The following is an 18871-nucleotide window of genomic DNA, read 5'->3' on the forward strand; positions in this document are numbered from 1 at the left end:
CAATGGAGTAAGCTATCTTAATAAAACAGCAGAGTTTCTTTAAATGCATACAAAAGCAAAACCCAAACATATGCTATCTATGAGACACACTTTAGATTTGAAGGCATTTAGGAAAAAAAAAAAAAAAAAGGCTGAAAGCAGTGAGCTGGAAAAGGTATACCAAGCAAACAATAAACAAAATAGAGCTAGAACAGGTTATTAATATCTGATGAAATAGACTTTAAGTTCCGAACTATCACTAGAGACAAAGAGGAATTTTCCATAATGATAAAAAGGTCAAAATGTTGGGAGGATGAAACAATTATGAGTGGACATGTACCTAAGAACAAAACAGACAGAACTAAAAGTAGAAATAATCCTTCTTGCATTTGTTAGTAGTATCAACATTTCTCAATGAAAGGCCATCCCCAGTTCCTGCCAGAAAACCCTTTCCTAAAGCAACAACTATAGTTCTTTCCAGCTTCTGGTACCCACACTCTCCTCTCACCCCAGGGGTCCTAGGGAAGGTCATGACTCCCTGCTGCTGCTGCTAATCAGCCCTTTTGATTTCACTGAATTCTCCCTAGGTACCCCTGAGATGTAATGGAGCTTCTCTCATAGCTTGTCAGTAAAGAATCTGCCTGCAATGCAGGAGACCTGGGTTCAATTCCTGGGTTGGGAAGATCCCCTGGAGAAGGAAATGGCAACCCCCTCCAGTATTCTTGCCTGGAGAATCCCCATGGACAGATGACTTAGCAACTAAACCACCACCACCTGTGTGATGTGCCATCTGTCTTCTGATGGACATTTGACCATTATCCAAAGTCCCCTCCTTGGATTGAAAGAGACTAGCAGTTGCTTACTCAATGGTCATTCTCTTTCTCACTCAAGTTAAAAGAACTCTGATTTTTAGCTGGGCATTTGTTGCCCCAGAGAAAGAACGACATTTCCAGTCTGCCCGAGGACACATGCTGAGGCCATACGAACTAAGTCTCAGTAAACAAGAAGGTCTGCACCCTCTTTCCATCATTTATCTATTCTGTTACTTGGATAATGGATGTGACAGTTAGAGTTCCAACAGCTGTTTTGGACTTTAAGTGAGAAAACCACACCGAAGGATGATAGAGGATAAAGCCTGAAGGAATTTTGGTCCCATGTGTCCTTTGGATTTGTCATTCTGGCCCTGGACTGTTTATTCATACCCAAGAAAGAAATAAACTTCTATTTTGCTTAAACCATTGTTTTTCAAGCATCTGCCACTCAATCCTGATATATACAGCCTGTGAGGCACTCGTACCTGGCCCCGATTCTCTTTCTAACCTCTCTTGTATGACTTTCTCCTTGCTCACTGTGCTCCAGCCACTTGGGTGCATGCAGAACTCTTTACTGCCTTTTGTAGCTCTTTGTGGAAGGACATTCCCCGCCCCTGAAATCTCCCTGAATCTGAGTAACTGCTTATCAAGGTCTTGGTTGAATTGTCACCTCCTATGAGAAGACTTCCCTGACCATCCTAACAACAGCTCCCCTTTTAGGCTCTTTCAAAGCCCTCTGTTTTGCTTCATTATGGTATTTATCATCATTTGTAACATATATTTGTTAGTTTACTTCTTTATTGTCTCTTTCTCTCATTAGACTCCATTGGGGAGGGTGTCTTTCTAATTCTCTCATCTATAAAACACATGAAGTTTTCTCTGGGCTACATATCACTTTGTGCCTTGTATACAGTAAGCAAGCTCACAAAATATTTGCTTTTAAAAAATGCATATCAGTGTACTTCAGTGTACTTCACCTTTATCTCGTCTCATTAACTAGGTCAGGGGTTGGCAAAGTTTGTAAACAGTCAAAGGGTAAATATTCGAGACTTTATCATTTTTGTTGCATATTCTTCTCATCCCTCCTCAACAACCCTTTAAAAACATAAAAAGCATTCTCAGCTCGAGGGCCATATAAAAATAGACTGAGGGTGGAGTTTAGCCCATAGGCTGTAGGCAGTCAACCCTTGTGTAGACTCCAACTGTCTTAAGGTCAAGCCTGAGTTATTTACTTATATCCTCTGGGACGTTGCACACAGCAGGTTCTCCACAGACGCAGAACTCAGCTGCACTGGGCTAACCTAATTGGGTTGGGCATAGAGAAGAAACGAAATCCAACACCTCAAACAGTCAGATTTGGTCTAACAGGTATTTTGCCGAGGAAAGAAGGCCTGTGGTCCAAGCTGAATGATTCAAAGGGTCATTTACAGGGATTACAGGTAATGGGAAAAGACAGCTTCTCATTCTGTTACAATCTTAATACCCTCCGCTTCCAAGCAGCAACCCTGTGACCTTAGGCAGCTGCCCTCGGTCCAGTGTGGCTAACAGGGGCCCATGAAAGAGTCAATTTTCCCCAGTGGTTCTGCATTACTATGCCTCGGTCTCTGGTTCCCTTGTCACCCAGCATTCTGAAAAGCTGCTGGTTTAAAGGCAGCATCTACCTCCAGAGGTACAAACAACTTGACAAATACAGAATTACTTATTTAACCACTACAGATAATTTTTAGATGTTCACCAGGAAACCATTCTGAAAACAGTTTCTGAATGAGAGCAAGTACTTGCTCTTGCTGTGGTTCCAAATCTTGTGATATACTGATCTAGATGAAGGAAGGAAAGAAGGAATAAATGGATAAAAATACTCCCTGGCCATAATCATGGCCACAGCTCCCACTCCTGGAACCACCAGAATGCCAGGAAGTTGCAGTGTCTCCTGAGAGATCCCAGAGTGTGTACAATGTTTTCCCCTAGAGCATTTTTGCTTCCGCACTCTGGCAAAGGCTGAGGTCAGAGCCACTGGCCTCAAGAGAACAGTGCCTCTTTCCTGTAGCATCAAAAGGCTCAGAATTACTGCCAGCACCTATCCTCTCAAAAGTCTTCTTCTCAGGCCTGGGCAGAAGAGAGGGTGGGGGAGATCAGAGACATTATTTCGTGTCCTGCCAGCTCTTCAATCTCCATGGAGTAGTGAGCCAGCCACAGAAAACTGGCTCCATCTCTAGGCACTTCTTTCTTTTCATGTTCTTGGGGTCTCAGAATAATTCACTGCAATGTTCTATCATTAAGTCTCTGCCACTCCATATTCAACTCCCATCTTCACAGCAAGAACAAAAGCAACAAGTGGTCCCTTGTGGGTTATAACCTAGCAAGCAGGTGTTTCCCAAAGAAGGTAAGATTCAGATGCTTAACAGTATGACTGAATAAAATGCATTACCTAATCAAGCTTGGTGTGCTGCAGTCCATAGGGTCACAAAGAGTAGGACAGGACTTAGCGACTGAACAACCAAGTTTCACTCTGATGATGTAGCAAGTCCTACATTTTAGATATAAGAAGAAAAAGGGTGGAAATAATTTATTTAAAGACAGGTTGTGAGTTAATGATGGAGTAGTAAATAGCATCAAAGTCCCTTGATTCTGTCCCTTTTCTGCATAAGATCTTATCTGCCAAAGAGCCAAGAATGTGGCCATGATGCTAAGAGCAGGGAGCAAATGGGCTGGGAAAGAAAGGAGTAACAGCCTGAGGAAACACTTTGGAAAGAGTTAATTAAACAAACCTCGAGGTCCCTGTACCTGCTCTAATGAGTGTCTGGGGGTTCTATGTTCCTGAAGAAGTAATCAAAACTGAATGAAACTGTAACTTTGAAAATATGACTCTGGGACTTAATTCTGCACATCTGACAAAGGAAGGTAGAGAAGGAGCTGTAAGAAACTGGACACTGAACCATGCAGAAAATATTCTTTGGGGAACAGACCTTCCTAAGGAACAAGAATTGCTTAACAGTGAGCACACTGAGAAGACAGCTAACAGGAACTGAGAGGTGGACGCTCTTTTATCTCTGAACACCTCTCCTGCCAGCACCACCATAGCAGCCATCCTTGAGTCCCATGAGGAAAAAACAGTGAGAAAGATCAGTGCCAAGGGTTTATTTTTTCCATGTATCTGATATGACCTGACATCATCTTTTTTGATGATGCTCCTTGGAAGAAAAGCTATGACAAACCTAGATAGCGTGTTAAAAAGCAGAGACATCACTTTGTTGACAAGTCTGTATAGTTAAAGCTATGCTTTTTCCAGTAGTCATGTACAGATGTGAAAGTTGGACCATAAAGAAGGCTGAGTGCCAAAGAATTTATACTTTCGAACTTTGGTGCTGGAGAAGACTCTTCAGTGTCCCTTGGACTACAAGGAGATCAAATCAGTCAATCCTAAAGGAAATCAACCCTGAATATTCATTGAAAGGACTGATGCTGAAGCTAAAGCTCTAATACTTTGGTCACCTGATGGGAAGAGCTGACTTACTGGAAAAGACTGATGCTGGGAAAGAATGAAGGCAGGTGGAGAAGGAGGCAACAGAGGATAAGACGCTTGGATGGCATCAAAGACTCAGTGGACATGAGTCTGGGCAAACTTTGGGAGATTGTGAAGGACAGGGAAGCCTGGGTTGCAAAGAGCTGGATACATACAACTTAGCAACTGAACAACATCTTTTTTGAAAGTGGAATCATGGCCAGGAGACCAAAGTAAGTTTCCAGAAAGACTTGAGATTTCATGACACTTTGGAATGAAAAAACTGGTTGAAGCAGTCATCTAATTTACTGTTTCTAAATGTCTCTTCATGTGTCCTTCCTTCTGTGTCCTTCTCTCACAGCTCCTCTGAGAGGCCTCTGCCCACAGCCACCACCATTCGTGGCAGGTTACAGACCCCTCTTGCTGAGCCGGCCTAGAGGAAACACACCAGACTAATCTCCCAGGCAGCTGTCCAGGGTCATGAAAGACAAACCAAGCATACACTCAGGACCTGGGGTCAGATTACCAAGCTAGAAACAGAATCACAGAATCACAGGATCAAGATGGTGGGGCAAAGCGGACATGGCAAATAGGAAGTGAGATCTCAGAAAGGAATTAACACTCAGAACAGAAAACCAAAGCTGTGATACATAAGGTCAGAATCAAAAGTGAGAGCTGGAAGCACTAGTATACAGCTCAGCTGGATAGGGCCACAGAGATGGTGAGCAAAGAGAAGAGTGCCAGGAGGCCTTGACTGGGACTTCCTCTCCCACCTGGTCCTGTATTGCAGGATAAGCTCCGTCTGCTGATGTCTCTACAGGACTTAACAAACCCGATCCCCAGTGACATAAGAGGAGACTAAAGCAGGGGGAGGCTTGTCTCAGCAATCTGAACAAGGTCACATAATTAGTTGGAGGCAAACCCAAGATGAAAACCTTCACCTCTCCAACTCTGCTTTTCTGTGCATATAATTAATGTAGACAATATGTTTGCACTTTTCAGATGCATTTGAAATGATGCTCCCATGTAAGACTAGTTATATAGAGTAGGAGCTCCATATGAAGCACTGCCTGGCAAGGCAGTTATTATTGGGAAATACCTTAAGCCAGCAGTCCCCAACTTTTTTGGCACCAGGGGCCAGTTTCATAGAAGGCAATTTTTCCATGGACTGGGGACAGGGAGGACATGGTTTGGGGATGATTCAAGTGCATTACATTTATTGTGTGCTGTATTTCTAATCTAATGTCACCACTGATCTAACAGGAGGGATTGGTCCATGGATTGGAGGTTGGGAACCCCTGCCTTAAAAAGTAAGAATGATAACCAAATGATCAAGGCACTACACTGTGAGTAATCTTGAAAGTTTTGAGGTCTGAATCTGGAAAGGTACTTAGAAATCTCTTTAGGATGCATGCATGCTAAGTTGCTTCAGTCGTGTCTGATTCTTGCAACCCTATGGACTGTAGCCCACCAGGTTCAGGGCATTCTCCAGGCAAGAATACTGGAGTGTGTGGCCATGCCCTCCTCCAAGGGATCTTCCTGACCCAGGGATCGAACCTGCCTCTCTTAACGTCTCCTGCATTAACAGGCGGGTTCTTTACCACTAGCGCCACTGGGAAAGATCCCTCTCTAGGATAGGGTTTCTTAAATTCAGCACTACTGACACTGTGGACTCAATGACTTTTTGCTTTAGGGACCTGTCCTATGTACTGTAGGATGTTTAACAGCATCTCTGACCTCTACCCACTGATGCCAGTAACAACAAAGCCACCCCTGATCCCCTAACCATCATGACAAACAAAAATGTTTCCGGACATTACCAAACATCCCCCAAGTAGCAAATTATACCTGGTTGAGATCATGCAGTAAATACACTTATGCGAAAGTAAAACGAACCAAGTCAGGACACTAAAGGCTGTTATATTCATTATTACATGTGGTTTAGTGCATTCTAAAATGTATGTTGACATGCTAATAGCAAAAGTATACTCACTGTGTACAAGGAAACAAAAATCTTTCCACATCAGCAACAGAGTGAGTTTTGTAAAGCCTTCTGCATCATATTCCACGACACCCCTAAGTAATAAAAACACACACAGACAAAAAACTCTCATAAAAACAAGGTATCAAAGAGATGGAACCAAGTAAAGAATATATTCATAAAGCAAGGTTATTGAATCCGAGATACATTTAAGACAAATGAGTGTTACCACAGGAAGGATGTGGGATTTGGAATGAAAGCATCTAGGTTTGAGTTACAGCTTTACCATCTATTATGACCTCTGGCAAATCACTTAGCCTTTGGAGCCTCAGTTTCCTTATCTGTAAAACAAATATAATCACATGTGCAAATTTCATCACGGAGTTGTGAAAAACAAGTAAGGCCACCCATAAAATGGTTAGATGGTATCACTGACTCAGTGGACATGAGTTTGAGCAAACTCCAGGAGATGGTGAAGGACAGGGAAGCCTGGCATGCTACAGGTCATGGGGTTGCAGAGAGTTGGACATGACTTAGTGACAGAACAACAATAACAATCCACAAAATACTATGCAAATGTTAGTCACCAGTGATGAGCAAAAGGACAAATGAAGAAGTCAGGGCAGCAAAGACCCCAGGTCTATACAGTGACTGTCCAGTCTCACTTTCATTCAGGTACTGAACAGTCACAAGCAATGACAGTATGACTAAGTTCAGGATTATAGATGACTATCTTCCAAAGTACTTGGCATCCTTTCTCTTGTGTCCCCTGATCTTCCCCACTGGGCTCAAGACAAAGTAGCAACGTTAGCAGGGTGGACGTGGGGTTCAGATGGGAGATGCACCCCTCCTATGTCAAAGGAGAACAGTCCCCGAACACAGAAGGGCCTAGACTGAATTCTGATGGGCTCCTCTCCTCCATTTCCCTCTGGAGCTGAGTGTACAGGGGGTGACACCACCATAATGTACCAATATTAACCACACAGAGAGGACAAGTATAACTTTCTCTCTCATCCATACAAGGAGACCTTTGCTGTCCTTAGAAATGCGTTCTCCCTGGCTGAGTCAGGCTAAAGAGACCATTAATACTGATGGCCTCTAGGTTTAAGTAGGAAGCAACAGTTGACCCCACTGTGAAGGTAAAGGAACTGAGGCACCGAAGGTTGAATGATTTGCTCAAAGACTGTTGACACATCATTAAAGTCTGCTGACAAGTCAACAACTTTATTCATCAGTTTGTATTTCTTTTATGGATATGTAATTTACTCAATATTACAACACTGATATCTAAACTTTTTAGACCCTGCACCCCATAAGCAAAAACAAGCACTGACAGAATCCTTGTCATTATGTATACAGTACAGTATATAGTAGTATTTGTATATGATTTTGTAGTTGTAGACAACTACTACTATATTATATGTGTAATAAAACACAAAAATGTACACACATAGAATGAGATTTAAAAACAATTGTTAACAAGTGTAAATGCAATTTTTCACCCTTTTCTTGAATACCAATGAAGTGAGGGGAGGCACATGCCTCTGAGGTACACGCACCCTGCTTTGCAGGTCACTGAGCTAATACCTTCATTTCCAGTAACATACACAAAAAATAATCTTACTCAAAAATGAGAAGACTAACAGAGTTATTTATTAAGCACTGTTCATATCATAAGTACTTTCTCAAAATGCTCATAAAGAAAGCTGAAAAATACCTTAAGTGTTAAGAGACTCATGACTCATTAACAGTTATGCTGTTTAGATATTGTTACTCTATTTTGGCGATATGAGAAATTCCACAATGGATAATGAGAACATTTCTTAAAATTGTCTTGAGGAGTCAGAAATTTTCTTTTAATTATGCCACATTTGTAAAATTATATCCCAACCTTATTCTTGATTTCATCTTCTCATTCCTTTTATCTTAATTTCTTCAGTTACTGATTTAAAATTTTAATATACCCGCCTTCTCTGGAATGAGGTGGGAGGTAACGAGAGCACTAAAATGCTTAGTGCTTAGGCAGAGTGTGCTCCACCTTTTAAAGAGACTGTGAGGGGGGCCTGGCCCGGCCTGGGGTGGAGGCGGAGGCGGAGGCGAAGGAGTTATGGAGGGGGCGGGCTCTGCGGGGAAGTGCGTCAGAGGAGGCTCGGGGAGAGTAGGGTGCTGTGGTTTGAGCTTGAGGGTGAAGCTGGCGGAGCAGGAGTATGGGCGGTGATAGACTAGAGAACAAGACTTCTGTCTCCGTAGCATCCTGGAGCAGTCTGAATGCCAGAATGGATAACCGTTTTGCTACAGCGTTTGTCATTGCTTGTGTACTTAGCCTCATTTCTACCATCTACATGGCAGCCTCAATTGGCACAGACTTCTGGTATAAGTATCGAAGTCCAGTTCAAGAAAATTCCAGCAATTTGAACAAAAGCATCTGGAATGACTTTGCTAGTGATGAGGCAGATGAAAAGACTTACAGTGATGCACTTTTCCAATATAATGGCACAGTGGGATTGTGGAGACGGTGTATCACTATACCCCAAAACACATATTGGTATAGCCCACCAGAAAGGACAGAGTCATTTGATATGGTCACAAAATGCATGAGTTTCACCCTAAATGATCAGTTCATGGAGAAATTTGTTGAGCCTGGAAACCACAACAGTGGGATTGATCTGCTTCGGACCTATCTTTGGTGTTGCCAGTTCCTTTTACCTTTTGTTAGTCTAGGTTTGATGTGCTTTGGGGCTTTGATTGGACTCTGTGCTTGTATCTGCCGAAGCTTGTACCCCACCATCGCCACAGGCGTTCTCCATCTCCTTGCAGGTCTGTGTACCCTGGGCTCAGTGAGCTGTTACGTTGCCGGGACTGAACTCCTCCACTAGAAGCTGGAGCCGCCCGAGAATGTGTCTGGGGAATTCGGATAGTCCTTCTGCCTGGCTTGCGTCTCAGCTCCCTTGCAGTTCATGGCTTCCGCTCTCTTCATCTGGGCCGCTCACACCAACCGGAAGGAGTACACCTTGATGAAGGCGTATCGTGTGGCATGAGTGGGAAGCTGCCTGCTTTATAGTTGCCATTTTTATGATTTTTTTTTATATTAATATTGTCCCTTATCTCCCCCGAATTGTTTTTAATTTAACTTTTTTGTGTGTGTGGATATACCATTTTATCCTGAAAACCCATTTTATTTATTCAAGCAGACAGTTGTTTCTCAACACAACTAAAATTTAAATGGAACCTGGGTGATTCCATCTTTTAGTCAAACTAATCTAGGTTCAGAGTCCAGACAGAAGAAATCGGGTAGAGTCTTGGCACAAATTTGTGAGGAAAATTGGTAGTAGGAGGTTGACCCATAGCAAGTTCTGCTGATGTCTGTTAGACTTTTCAGTAATGTAACTGTCTGTTTAACTGGAACTTATAGTTTCTTTGGGAAACTTCTTATCATTGTCAAAACTTACATTCACCTTGCTACTTGAGCCAGCTAGTCAGCCAGAGATATTAGTGCTGTCTTCAAGGACTTAGGCTATCTAAAATAAGGAAATCATCTAAGATTTTTTTCCCTAAATACTGGCATATAGTTTCATCTGAAGTGAAATACTGCAGTTTTTTATCTCTACACTGTCAGTTTAAAAGAAAGGGAGTGTTTACGTGGAATTTTAACTTTGTTAACTACAAAAATTCCAGTTCAGCCAGTCAAGACGATTAACCTTATTTTACCTTTTTTAAAAATATCTTTAATATGTCAATAGGATTTCCAGTATCAGCTAACCTTTTTGGATTTTTGTTCCTTCCCTCCTCACACACCAGACTTATTACAAGAGTGCTTTCTTTTAAATAATACATTGAGGTCACAGAGTAAAATTTTCCAGTTGCTGTTTATTTCAGCTAAGTACCATAAAGAAGGTTCCACCGTAATGACCCTCCAGAGCTAGGAAAACTACCACAAGACCTAAAGCTTTGGCTGGTCATTAACTTCTGACTATGGTCTTTATCTCTTGTGGTGGAATGATGTGCCTTTCCTTGCCTAATGCCCTCCTGGTGTGTTGTCAGCATTATTTAATGTCTTCTAATTCAGTCATTTTTTTATAAATATGTCTATAAACATTGAACTTAAAAAAATCTTATTTATTTATTCCATTACTGTAGTACTTGACAAATTAAAAAAAAAATGTAACAGTAATTTCTTACAAAATCCTAAATTTGTCTTTTTTAAAAAATAAAAAATGAGAAGAGACTCAGAAAAAAAAAAAGAGAGAGACTGTGAGGAAAATGCAACCACCCACCACCCCCCAAGCTAAGCCCTGAGTGGGAGGTTGATAAGGGCTCTGCCACCATTAAGGAAACAGCTGCAGAGCAGCCAGCAGGGGCCACATGAAGGAAAGGGCCAGAGTACAGGGTGGGTGGCCAGAGGAGACGCCTACCCTGGAACTGCAGCTACACACTGCCCTCCTCCCTCGCAGGGCCTTCTTCCAACATACTAATCCCAAGTGTGAGTCATGGCGCTGGGGTCTAAAGTCAGATTTCCTTCCCGAATCTCTGTGGCCCTGTGGGGAGTGGGAGTTCTGTCAGGAGACCTGAGTTCTGAGGAACAGGGTTCTTGCCCCAGCTCTCTCTGAGAATTCCACAGGTGACTGAACTGGTCAAGTTTTATAGGCTTTCTTTCGTGGAATGTGCCAGGAATGCCCACCTGGCTCACCTCATGACCACTATGAGATGACGGAGGTGAAAGTGCTGTGTAGACTGTAAAGAGCACAAGAAGAAGCAGGTGTGACAACCACTTTTACTGTGGTGTTTGGGGCTAGTTACGTGGCTGCTCCAGGGAAGATATTTGACTCTATTTGCCAAACAATGCTGAAAAAAAATGTCTTTCTGGGAGTGTTAGTGTGAGTAACACACCAGGAAGAACCAAAATAGCACTGAAAGGTATCACATAGAAGAACTAAGTGCTATTTTCTTCATTGAGCCCTCCCCTTAGGGTCACCAGGATGTGAGGACATCACTGATTTAAGGTCTTAATGAAGAACTTACGTGCCAAAGTGGCTGAGGAAGGCAGCAATATACTCTCTTCTTTTGTGATAGCCTTGAATCACATACTGCACCTGGAATACAAACCCACAGCTGAGTACAGTAGGGAATTATTAAATGCTTTATCACGTAAAATATCCAAGATTCACAGAAGTAGAAAGAATAGTAAAATGAACACCCATATTCCCACACCTATCTTCAATAACTGTGAATATTTTGTCTAGTTGCTTTATCTAGCCATCTACCTATCTATCAACCTGTCAATCAATCTTGCTGAAATGTTTCAGAGGAAATTAAGAGACATCATGTCAGTGTGCCCCTGAACACTTCAGCATGCATCTCTGAAAAACAAGACAGTTTCCTACACAATCACAATACTGTGATCACACTCAACAAAATTTAGTAATTAATTCTCTGAATTTATTTAGTACCCTGACAATTTTCCAAACTTCCCCACTGTCCCCAAAATACATTTGAAAAAAAGCAAGGATATAAACAGGGGTCAGGCATTTAATCTAGAAAGTCTTTTACTATAGAATAATAGTACCTCCTGGGATGTGAGTGTGTGAGCCTAATACTGACTTTTCAGAGACTGGGCTGTCTTATCCTGCATTCTAGACTCTCCGATGGTTTCCTTCCTTTTTTCTCTACCTTCTGTATTTCCTATGAATTGGAAGTTAGAGCTAAAGGTGTGATTAGATCCAGGTTAAACACTTTTGGCAAGAAAACTTCCCAAGTGATACTGAGTTTGATCACTGGTTAAGGTGATGTCAGCCAGATCACAGTACTGTAAGGGAATGGTTCCCTTTTGCCAGAGTGAGTAATCCAGGGGTACACTCCTCGAAGCATGGGAAGATCAAATTCCTTAGTGGTTTTAGTATCTGTTTTAGTATCCTTGCCTGAATCAATTACTTCAACTGAGGCCTGAAAAATGGTATGTTTGTATTTTCTCATTCTATCTCATTTAACAGCTGGCATTCTCCATATAGAGTTTCCTCTCATCAAATGGGTCTATTTGGTTATCTTGAACTACAAGTCCTATTGAAAAGGACAGTAATGCTCAATTATTTCTTTTTAGGTTTGTAACATTCAGAATAAGGAGTGTTACAACAGGCAATTTTATTTTGCCTTTTTATATTTCCTTCTTAACACCAAGTGACAGTTTCTATTAAAAAAATCGTGAACTCATTAAGCTAGGCATCTGAAAGTTAGTCATTTACCCATCAGTTTCTAAGGCAGAAATACATTCCTTATAAAATGTCTTTATAATGGCTGAAAGAAACAGTGGGATAAAAAGACCCCCCAAATAGTTTATATTGGCTGTCACACTGAGTCTCCATGCATAACAAAAGCTCAAGATAAAGTGCTTGAAATAACCTTGACACAATTGGTACTGATAGCCATTTGTACCCTTTAAAAGTAAAACAATTCTATTTATATAATAGGGGTTTTATGTCAACTTATAAAAACAGTGCTTGCTTTGCAGGCTTAAGGCAGGATCAGAAATGTTATTTTGGGGAAAGAAAAACAGATGATAAGTTTGCTTAAGTGGCTTTGTTTAAAAAGGGGATGAAAACAGTTCTGTATACTTGATTTTAAAAACAGAAAACCATTTTAACAGAAACCCACAACAAAACTGGCTATAAAGATAGATTCCAATGCAATTATGGAAATTCATTTGAAGAGATTGTTTCTAAAAGCAGCCCATACTGTCCTCATTTGTAGCAAGCAGAAGAACATCAATTTCGAAACACAAGTGAAATTAATGAAAGGGAACCAGATAAGAAAAACTGACTGATTCTTGTATTTCTGGGAAAATGGTATTACAATTTTTTTTGAGGAGAATGTATGACTAGAAATTAATCTCAATTGGAGAGCTTTAAAAAGGCTTTTCTTCTCAGTTCTGGAAGACCAAATTTGGATTTTTCTCTATAATACTGGGACACAGATTTGAAGGCAGTGTAAAACCTACACTGTAAGTAAGAATGCTGTCCTCGGATCAGTTTTGTGGGAGGGCAGGGGCTGGGGGAATCTGGTCCAATGAACAGCAACCACGCCGTGAGAGTTAAATGCCCTAGAATCTGTGCCCAGCCCACAGACTGCAGAGTTGCCAGATTTTAGTTCCTTTGACATTTAAAAATAATACTGAAGACTTTGAAATATTATTATATTTCTAAAGTATTTTCTATACAGAGATGAGCTATCTTTTGAATGAAAGAGACAAACAAAAGATTTATTTTCCAAGCCATTGTGAACAAGTCAACAGAAGCAAAGAAAATAGGATTGTGGAATTAAGCAAACTAAGTCCATGTGGGAGAAGAAAGAAAGTCAGTATTGTCTGTGGACTAATAGCTCCAGTTTTTAGCTAAATAAACTGGCTGGACATTAACAAGTATATTCTATACTTGCAGAAATACCTGATAAGACCCAATAGTGTAAGCTTAGTTACTTGCCAGTGTAAAGGCTCACTAACGCAGCTAAGGGAAAGCTTTAGATAATCTGGCTATAATCTGGCTATAAGCCAAGCTAACCTGGAAATCCTGTCCCAACAAGCAGGACTTTGGCAAACTGTTCCTGGGCATGACAGGAAGAATCAGGAACCAACTATTAAAACATGCTGTACAGAAAAGCAGAAAGAGATGAGAGCTGCTCGACAGAATCACTGTGATATTAACTAGTGGCAAACACATACACACATAATAATTGGGAAATGAAAGAGTTCAAAATTTTTAAACCATAAGAAGGTTTAAACCATAAGAAGAAGCAAAAACTTAGGGCATAATGGAAATTCAAGAATGAGAAGATAAAAGTTTAAAAGATGAAGAACCTAAGCAGACAGTTCTCCAGAGAAGACATACAGATGGCCGATGAACACATTAAAAAATGCTCGACATCACTCATTATTAGAGAAATGCAAATCAAAACTACAATAAGGTATCACCTCACACCGGTTAGAATGGCCATCATCAAAAAAAAATCCACGAATAATAAATGCTGGAGAGGGTACAAAGAAAAGAGAACCCTTTTTGCACTGTTGGTGGGAATGTAAATTGATACTGCCACCATGGAGAACAGTATGGAGATTCCTTAAAAAACTAGGAATAAAATTACCATATGATCCAGCATCCCCACTAATGGGCAGATACCCCGAGAAAACCATAATTGAAAAAGACACATGTACCCCAATGTTCACTGCTATTTATAATAGCCAAGACATGGAAGCAACCTAGACGTCCATCAACAGCTGAATGGATAAAGAAGTTGTGGTATACATATACAATGGAATATTACTCAGCCATAAAAAGGATCACATTTGAGTCAGTTCTAGTAAAGTAGAAGAACCTAGAGCCTGTTATACAGAGTAAAGTAAGTCAGAAAAGCAAGTATTGCATATTAATGCATATATATGAAATCTAGAAAAATGGTACTGAGGCACCTATTTGCAGGGCAGGAATAGAGACACAGACATAGAGAACAGACTTGTGGACACAGTGAGAGGAGAGGGAGGCCAACTGAGAGAGTAGCATTGAAACACATGCATTACCACATGTAAACAGATAGCTAGTGGGAAACTGCTGTATAACACACGGAGCTTAACCCAGGGCCTATGACAACCCAGAGGAGTGAGTGAGCGGGGGAGCCAGGAGGGAGGTTCTTGAAGGAGGGGACATACATACACTTATGGCTGATTCCAGTTTTTGTATGGTAGAAAACAACATATTGTTAGGCAATTATCCTCCAATTAAAAAAAAAAGATGAAGATAAGACTGGAACAGGGAGGTCAGAATCCTTAGAAAAGGAAGGAGGGCAAACAAAGTGGGAGAGAAACTGATGAAATCTAATTCATAGCAGGAAAGGCCATGTCAGATGGAGGTTGAAACTAAGATGGGGTGGAGAGGATGGTGTCTTGCACCATGATGCTGGGGAAATGACACTGGATGAAGGAGCCTTACAAGGCTGGGGAGGCAGGGGACTTGCTTTTACCTTGTTGGTGAGCAGGTGGCACACTTGGGGAACATAATCAATGAGACAGCCTCCTCCTGGAAAAGCTGGGATGTGAAGAGCCGAGGAGCCGCCAAGAGCACTGAAAGGACAAGAGTATAGTGGATACATCTCTTAGGGCTCAAGCAACTTAGGAGACATTCCCAACACACTTGGTTTCTCTTGTCCAAGTCTGCCCACCAACTGCCTGAATCAATGATGGTGAAACTAGATGCTTCACTTTATGATTCCATTTCTATATTTTAATCCATTTTGTTACAGCAGCATGTTCACATTACACATAACTAACAACTAACGATAAATAACTCATGATTCTATCACAAAAGAACAGATAAGCAAATTTTGACTGGCACAGATAAATGTCTTACCAACACGAATGGGTTATACCTGTTACTGAAACACAGACTTTTATACTCTTAATTATGCCCAATTCATAATTGAGCCAAGCAAAGATATGTTGTTCATTAAATACTGAAGTGATGTGCCAGTGTTATAGAGAACCAAAGGGACTAGTTCTGCAGCTCACTGGCTTGGCTGCCTTGAGCAGCCTCTTTGGAATTTAGTTTTCTCATTCTTGTGAGTGAAGTGAGAAAAAGTCACTCAGTCGTGTCTCTTTTGCACCCCCATGGATTGTAGCCTGCCAGGCTCCTCTGGCCATGGGGTTTTCCAGGCAAGAATACTGGAGTGGGTTGCCATTTCCTTCTCCAGGGGATCTTCCCAACCAAGGGATAGAACTCACGTCTCCTGCATTACAGGTAGATTCTTTACCACTGAGCCATGTGAAGTAGGTATCGAGAGAAGGGGATGCAATCTCCTGGGGGTTAGGCAGCCCAGACAGGTTTTGTAAATGAGTGCAGAGAACCAGGTAGGGACTGGAGATTTTGCACACAGTGGGAAGGGCTCCCACTGCTCAGCCTCAGCTGGTTTCTAACATGAAGGAACACACACCTGGTCTTATCAGATCCTAATTTTTCAACTGAAGCCAGAAATCCAGATGATTTAAGCTCTCAATTTTTAAATGGTGTTAAGCAGTTAAGCATTTGCTGAAATACTGTTCTGGAGTCTGTGGGCCAATATGGGTAGAAAGTGTGTAACTAATCACAGTCAACACTGATATTCGATTCATCTAAACAAGAAGGGACAATAAAAAATCATCAATCCAAGCACTAAGACACACTGCTGATCTCGAAACAGTTTCCAGAACTTTCCTGGAGATTCTCTTTTCAGCTTAAATTAACTGGCATAGAATTATTAAGAAAATCATTCAGAACCTTATAGCATGCATTTTTTATATCATCCTTAATCTTGATTTCATCTTTTTTCCTACTCTTCTTTGGTCCTAATTTGTTTCTCTTACTTGAATTTTATTTTAATGTGTATATTTCTATAACCCCCTTAAACCATTTCTTTAAGACAAACAGGATATAAAAAGACCCTTCAATCCCTTAATGCTGTGATTATTCATTATCCAAGTCCCCACTGTAATGAGATTGTAAATGGAAACAAAACATTTCACAATAACAGTCTGGAAAATCATTCTCAAATAGTTTAGAGCAGAGAGACTCAGTCTAGAGTTTGTGGTCTTCCCTGGTGGCTCAGTGGTAAAGAATCAGTCTGCAGTGCAGGAGATGCGCGTTTGATATTTGGGTCAGGAAGAACCCTGGAGGAGGAAATGGGCAACCCACTCCAGCATTCTTGCCTGGAAAATCCCAAGGACAGAGGAGTCTGGCGGGCTACCATCCACAGGGTCATAAAGAGTCAGATACGACTGAAGTGACTGAGCGTGCGCGCAAGCGCGCGCGCGTGCGCGCGCACACACACACACACACACACACACACACACAGAGTCTGTGGTACAAGGAACAATTATCTGTAACTAGCCAAAGGACTCCAGGACTAGTCTGTCTCTCTGTTGACTACAGATTTCTGAAATTAATTTTTTTAGGTAAAAATGAATATTATGTTTATTTATGGGAATGAGAAATCCCAAGAAACAAAATTCCAGGTGATGCAAGTAACTCAATACAGAGTGGAAACATTCGCTGTTGACTTACCCTACTCAGAAGATAAGTAAAACGCACAACTCTGACAACTGAGAAGATTCTGAGACAGCGTTTGACTAAGTATGACATTAATGAATCACGTACACCCTGCAACTGCACAGAATTAGCAAGAACATCATTTCCATTTGCTACTCTCAGAGTAGACACTAGATGAGATTTAGCCTCAACTCAAGAAAGCTAGGAAAATTCCTGTGACTTTCTGTGAACTAGAGAAAGGCCTTCTGTTTCCTCTTATGTATGCAAAAGTACACAGAGGGTGCACATCTCACTCCAAGGGTCTAATGGTTCCATTAGGATGGAAAACTGATTAAGAAGAAAATTTTAAATTACAAGAACAACAAATCCAGTATCTATAGCCTGTGGTTTTTGGTGAAATATCTGCATAACAGAATACTAAGATCCAGGCTTCTCACAGGTTACTTAGAGACACAATCTTTAGCATAATAAACCGCTCCCCCCTCCCCCAAATGATTTGGACAGTTCCCTGGAATTGATAGCAATGGACTTTGACCTGTATAAAATACTACAGAATAAGTTTTAAATCATTCACTATATTGAATACAATGAGTAAAAACTGTGTGTGAAAAGTCAACTTGAATCTCTCTCTCTACTTCTGAGATACAGCCATTAAACAAAAATTACCTATAATAACAGCAAGAAGCAGAGGTCTGGAGAAACCCGAAGGCCGGCTGCTCGGCTGCCAGGGCCATCTCTCCGCACCCTGCTTCTGTGATTATCAAGAACTAACCCTGGTCACTAGGTGCTTTCCCATTATCTAATTGAACCCTCTCTACAACTCAATGAGGTGGAAATCATCCCTGTGATTTTACAAGTGAAGAAATTGAGGCTCAGGGAGCAGAAGAAACTTCCCTGCAGTCACACAACCGGGAAATGGTACAGCTAGGATATGAATTCAGGGAAGCCTGTTGCTACTGCGACTGCTGAATTATGCACCTCCCTGGGGAGGGAGTGTGTGTGCTAAGTCACTTCAGTTGTGTCTGACTCTTGGCCACCCCATGAACTGTAGCCTGCCAGGCTACTCTGTCTAGGAAATCCTAGGCAAGAATACTGGAGTGGGTTGCCCTGCCCTCCTCCAGTCGATCTTTCCGACCTAAGGATCAAACCCATGTCTCTTACATCTTCTGCATTAGCAGGTGGGTTCTTTACCACTATGGCACCCAAGCGGGGGTGCAAGAATGGAAAGACACACTGGGGATGACTACCAGTGAGCAGGGTCAGGATTTCAATGAGGTTATAGCTGCAGCAAAGGACTTCTAGAAGCACTCAGACCACCACGGAAGCACAGTGCTACACAGCTCATCTCCCTTTACAACTTCCACACGGCAGCAGGGCAAGCATTCCTCCTGACTGTCTTCACACCCAGATGGTCAAACAACCAGATTCACTGCATCTCGGATGTGATAGACCAACCACTGTCATGTTCAATTGTGAATGACTTAGCTGTGCAGGGGAAGGAAGCCTCAATGTGTGAAGCACTTCAGATACTACAAAGGAT

The 18871-nt window shown here is 41.5% G+C and overlaps 1 protein-coding gene and 1 pseudogene across 3 annotated transcripts in view; one reads left to right on the plus strand and one right to left on the minus strand.

Annotated features, from left to right (window-relative positions):
* BABAM2 (BRISC and BRCA1 A complex member 2) overlaps positions 1–18871 on the minus strand; it is a 401404-nt gene that overhangs the window by 83230 nt on the left and 299303 nt on the right. For all 3 annotated transcript variants that reach the window (XM_070449954.1, XM_020886284.2, XM_070449953.1), the window contains exons 8-10: positions 15275–15374; positions 11294–11364; positions 6287–6369 (exon numbers count right to left, since the gene is read on the minus strand). In XM_070449954.1, coding sequence (XP_070306055.1) covers positions 6287–6369; positions 11294–11364; positions 15275–15374 — 254 coding nt within the window. The remainder of the gene's footprint in view (positions 1–6286; positions 6370–11293; positions 11365–15274; positions 15375–18871) is intronic.
* On the plus strand, positions 8409–10515 carry LOC110132762 (claudin domain-containing protein 1 pseudogene; annotated as a pseudogene).

This window comes from Odocoileus virginianus, chromosome 2 (genome assembly GCF_023699985.2).
Source record: "Odocoileus virginianus isolate 20LAN1187 ecotype Illinois chromosome 2, Ovbor_1.2, whole genome shotgun sequence".
Classification (NCBI taxonomy): Eukaryota; Metazoa; Chordata; class Mammalia; order Artiodactyla; family Cervidae; genus Odocoileus; species Odocoileus virginianus.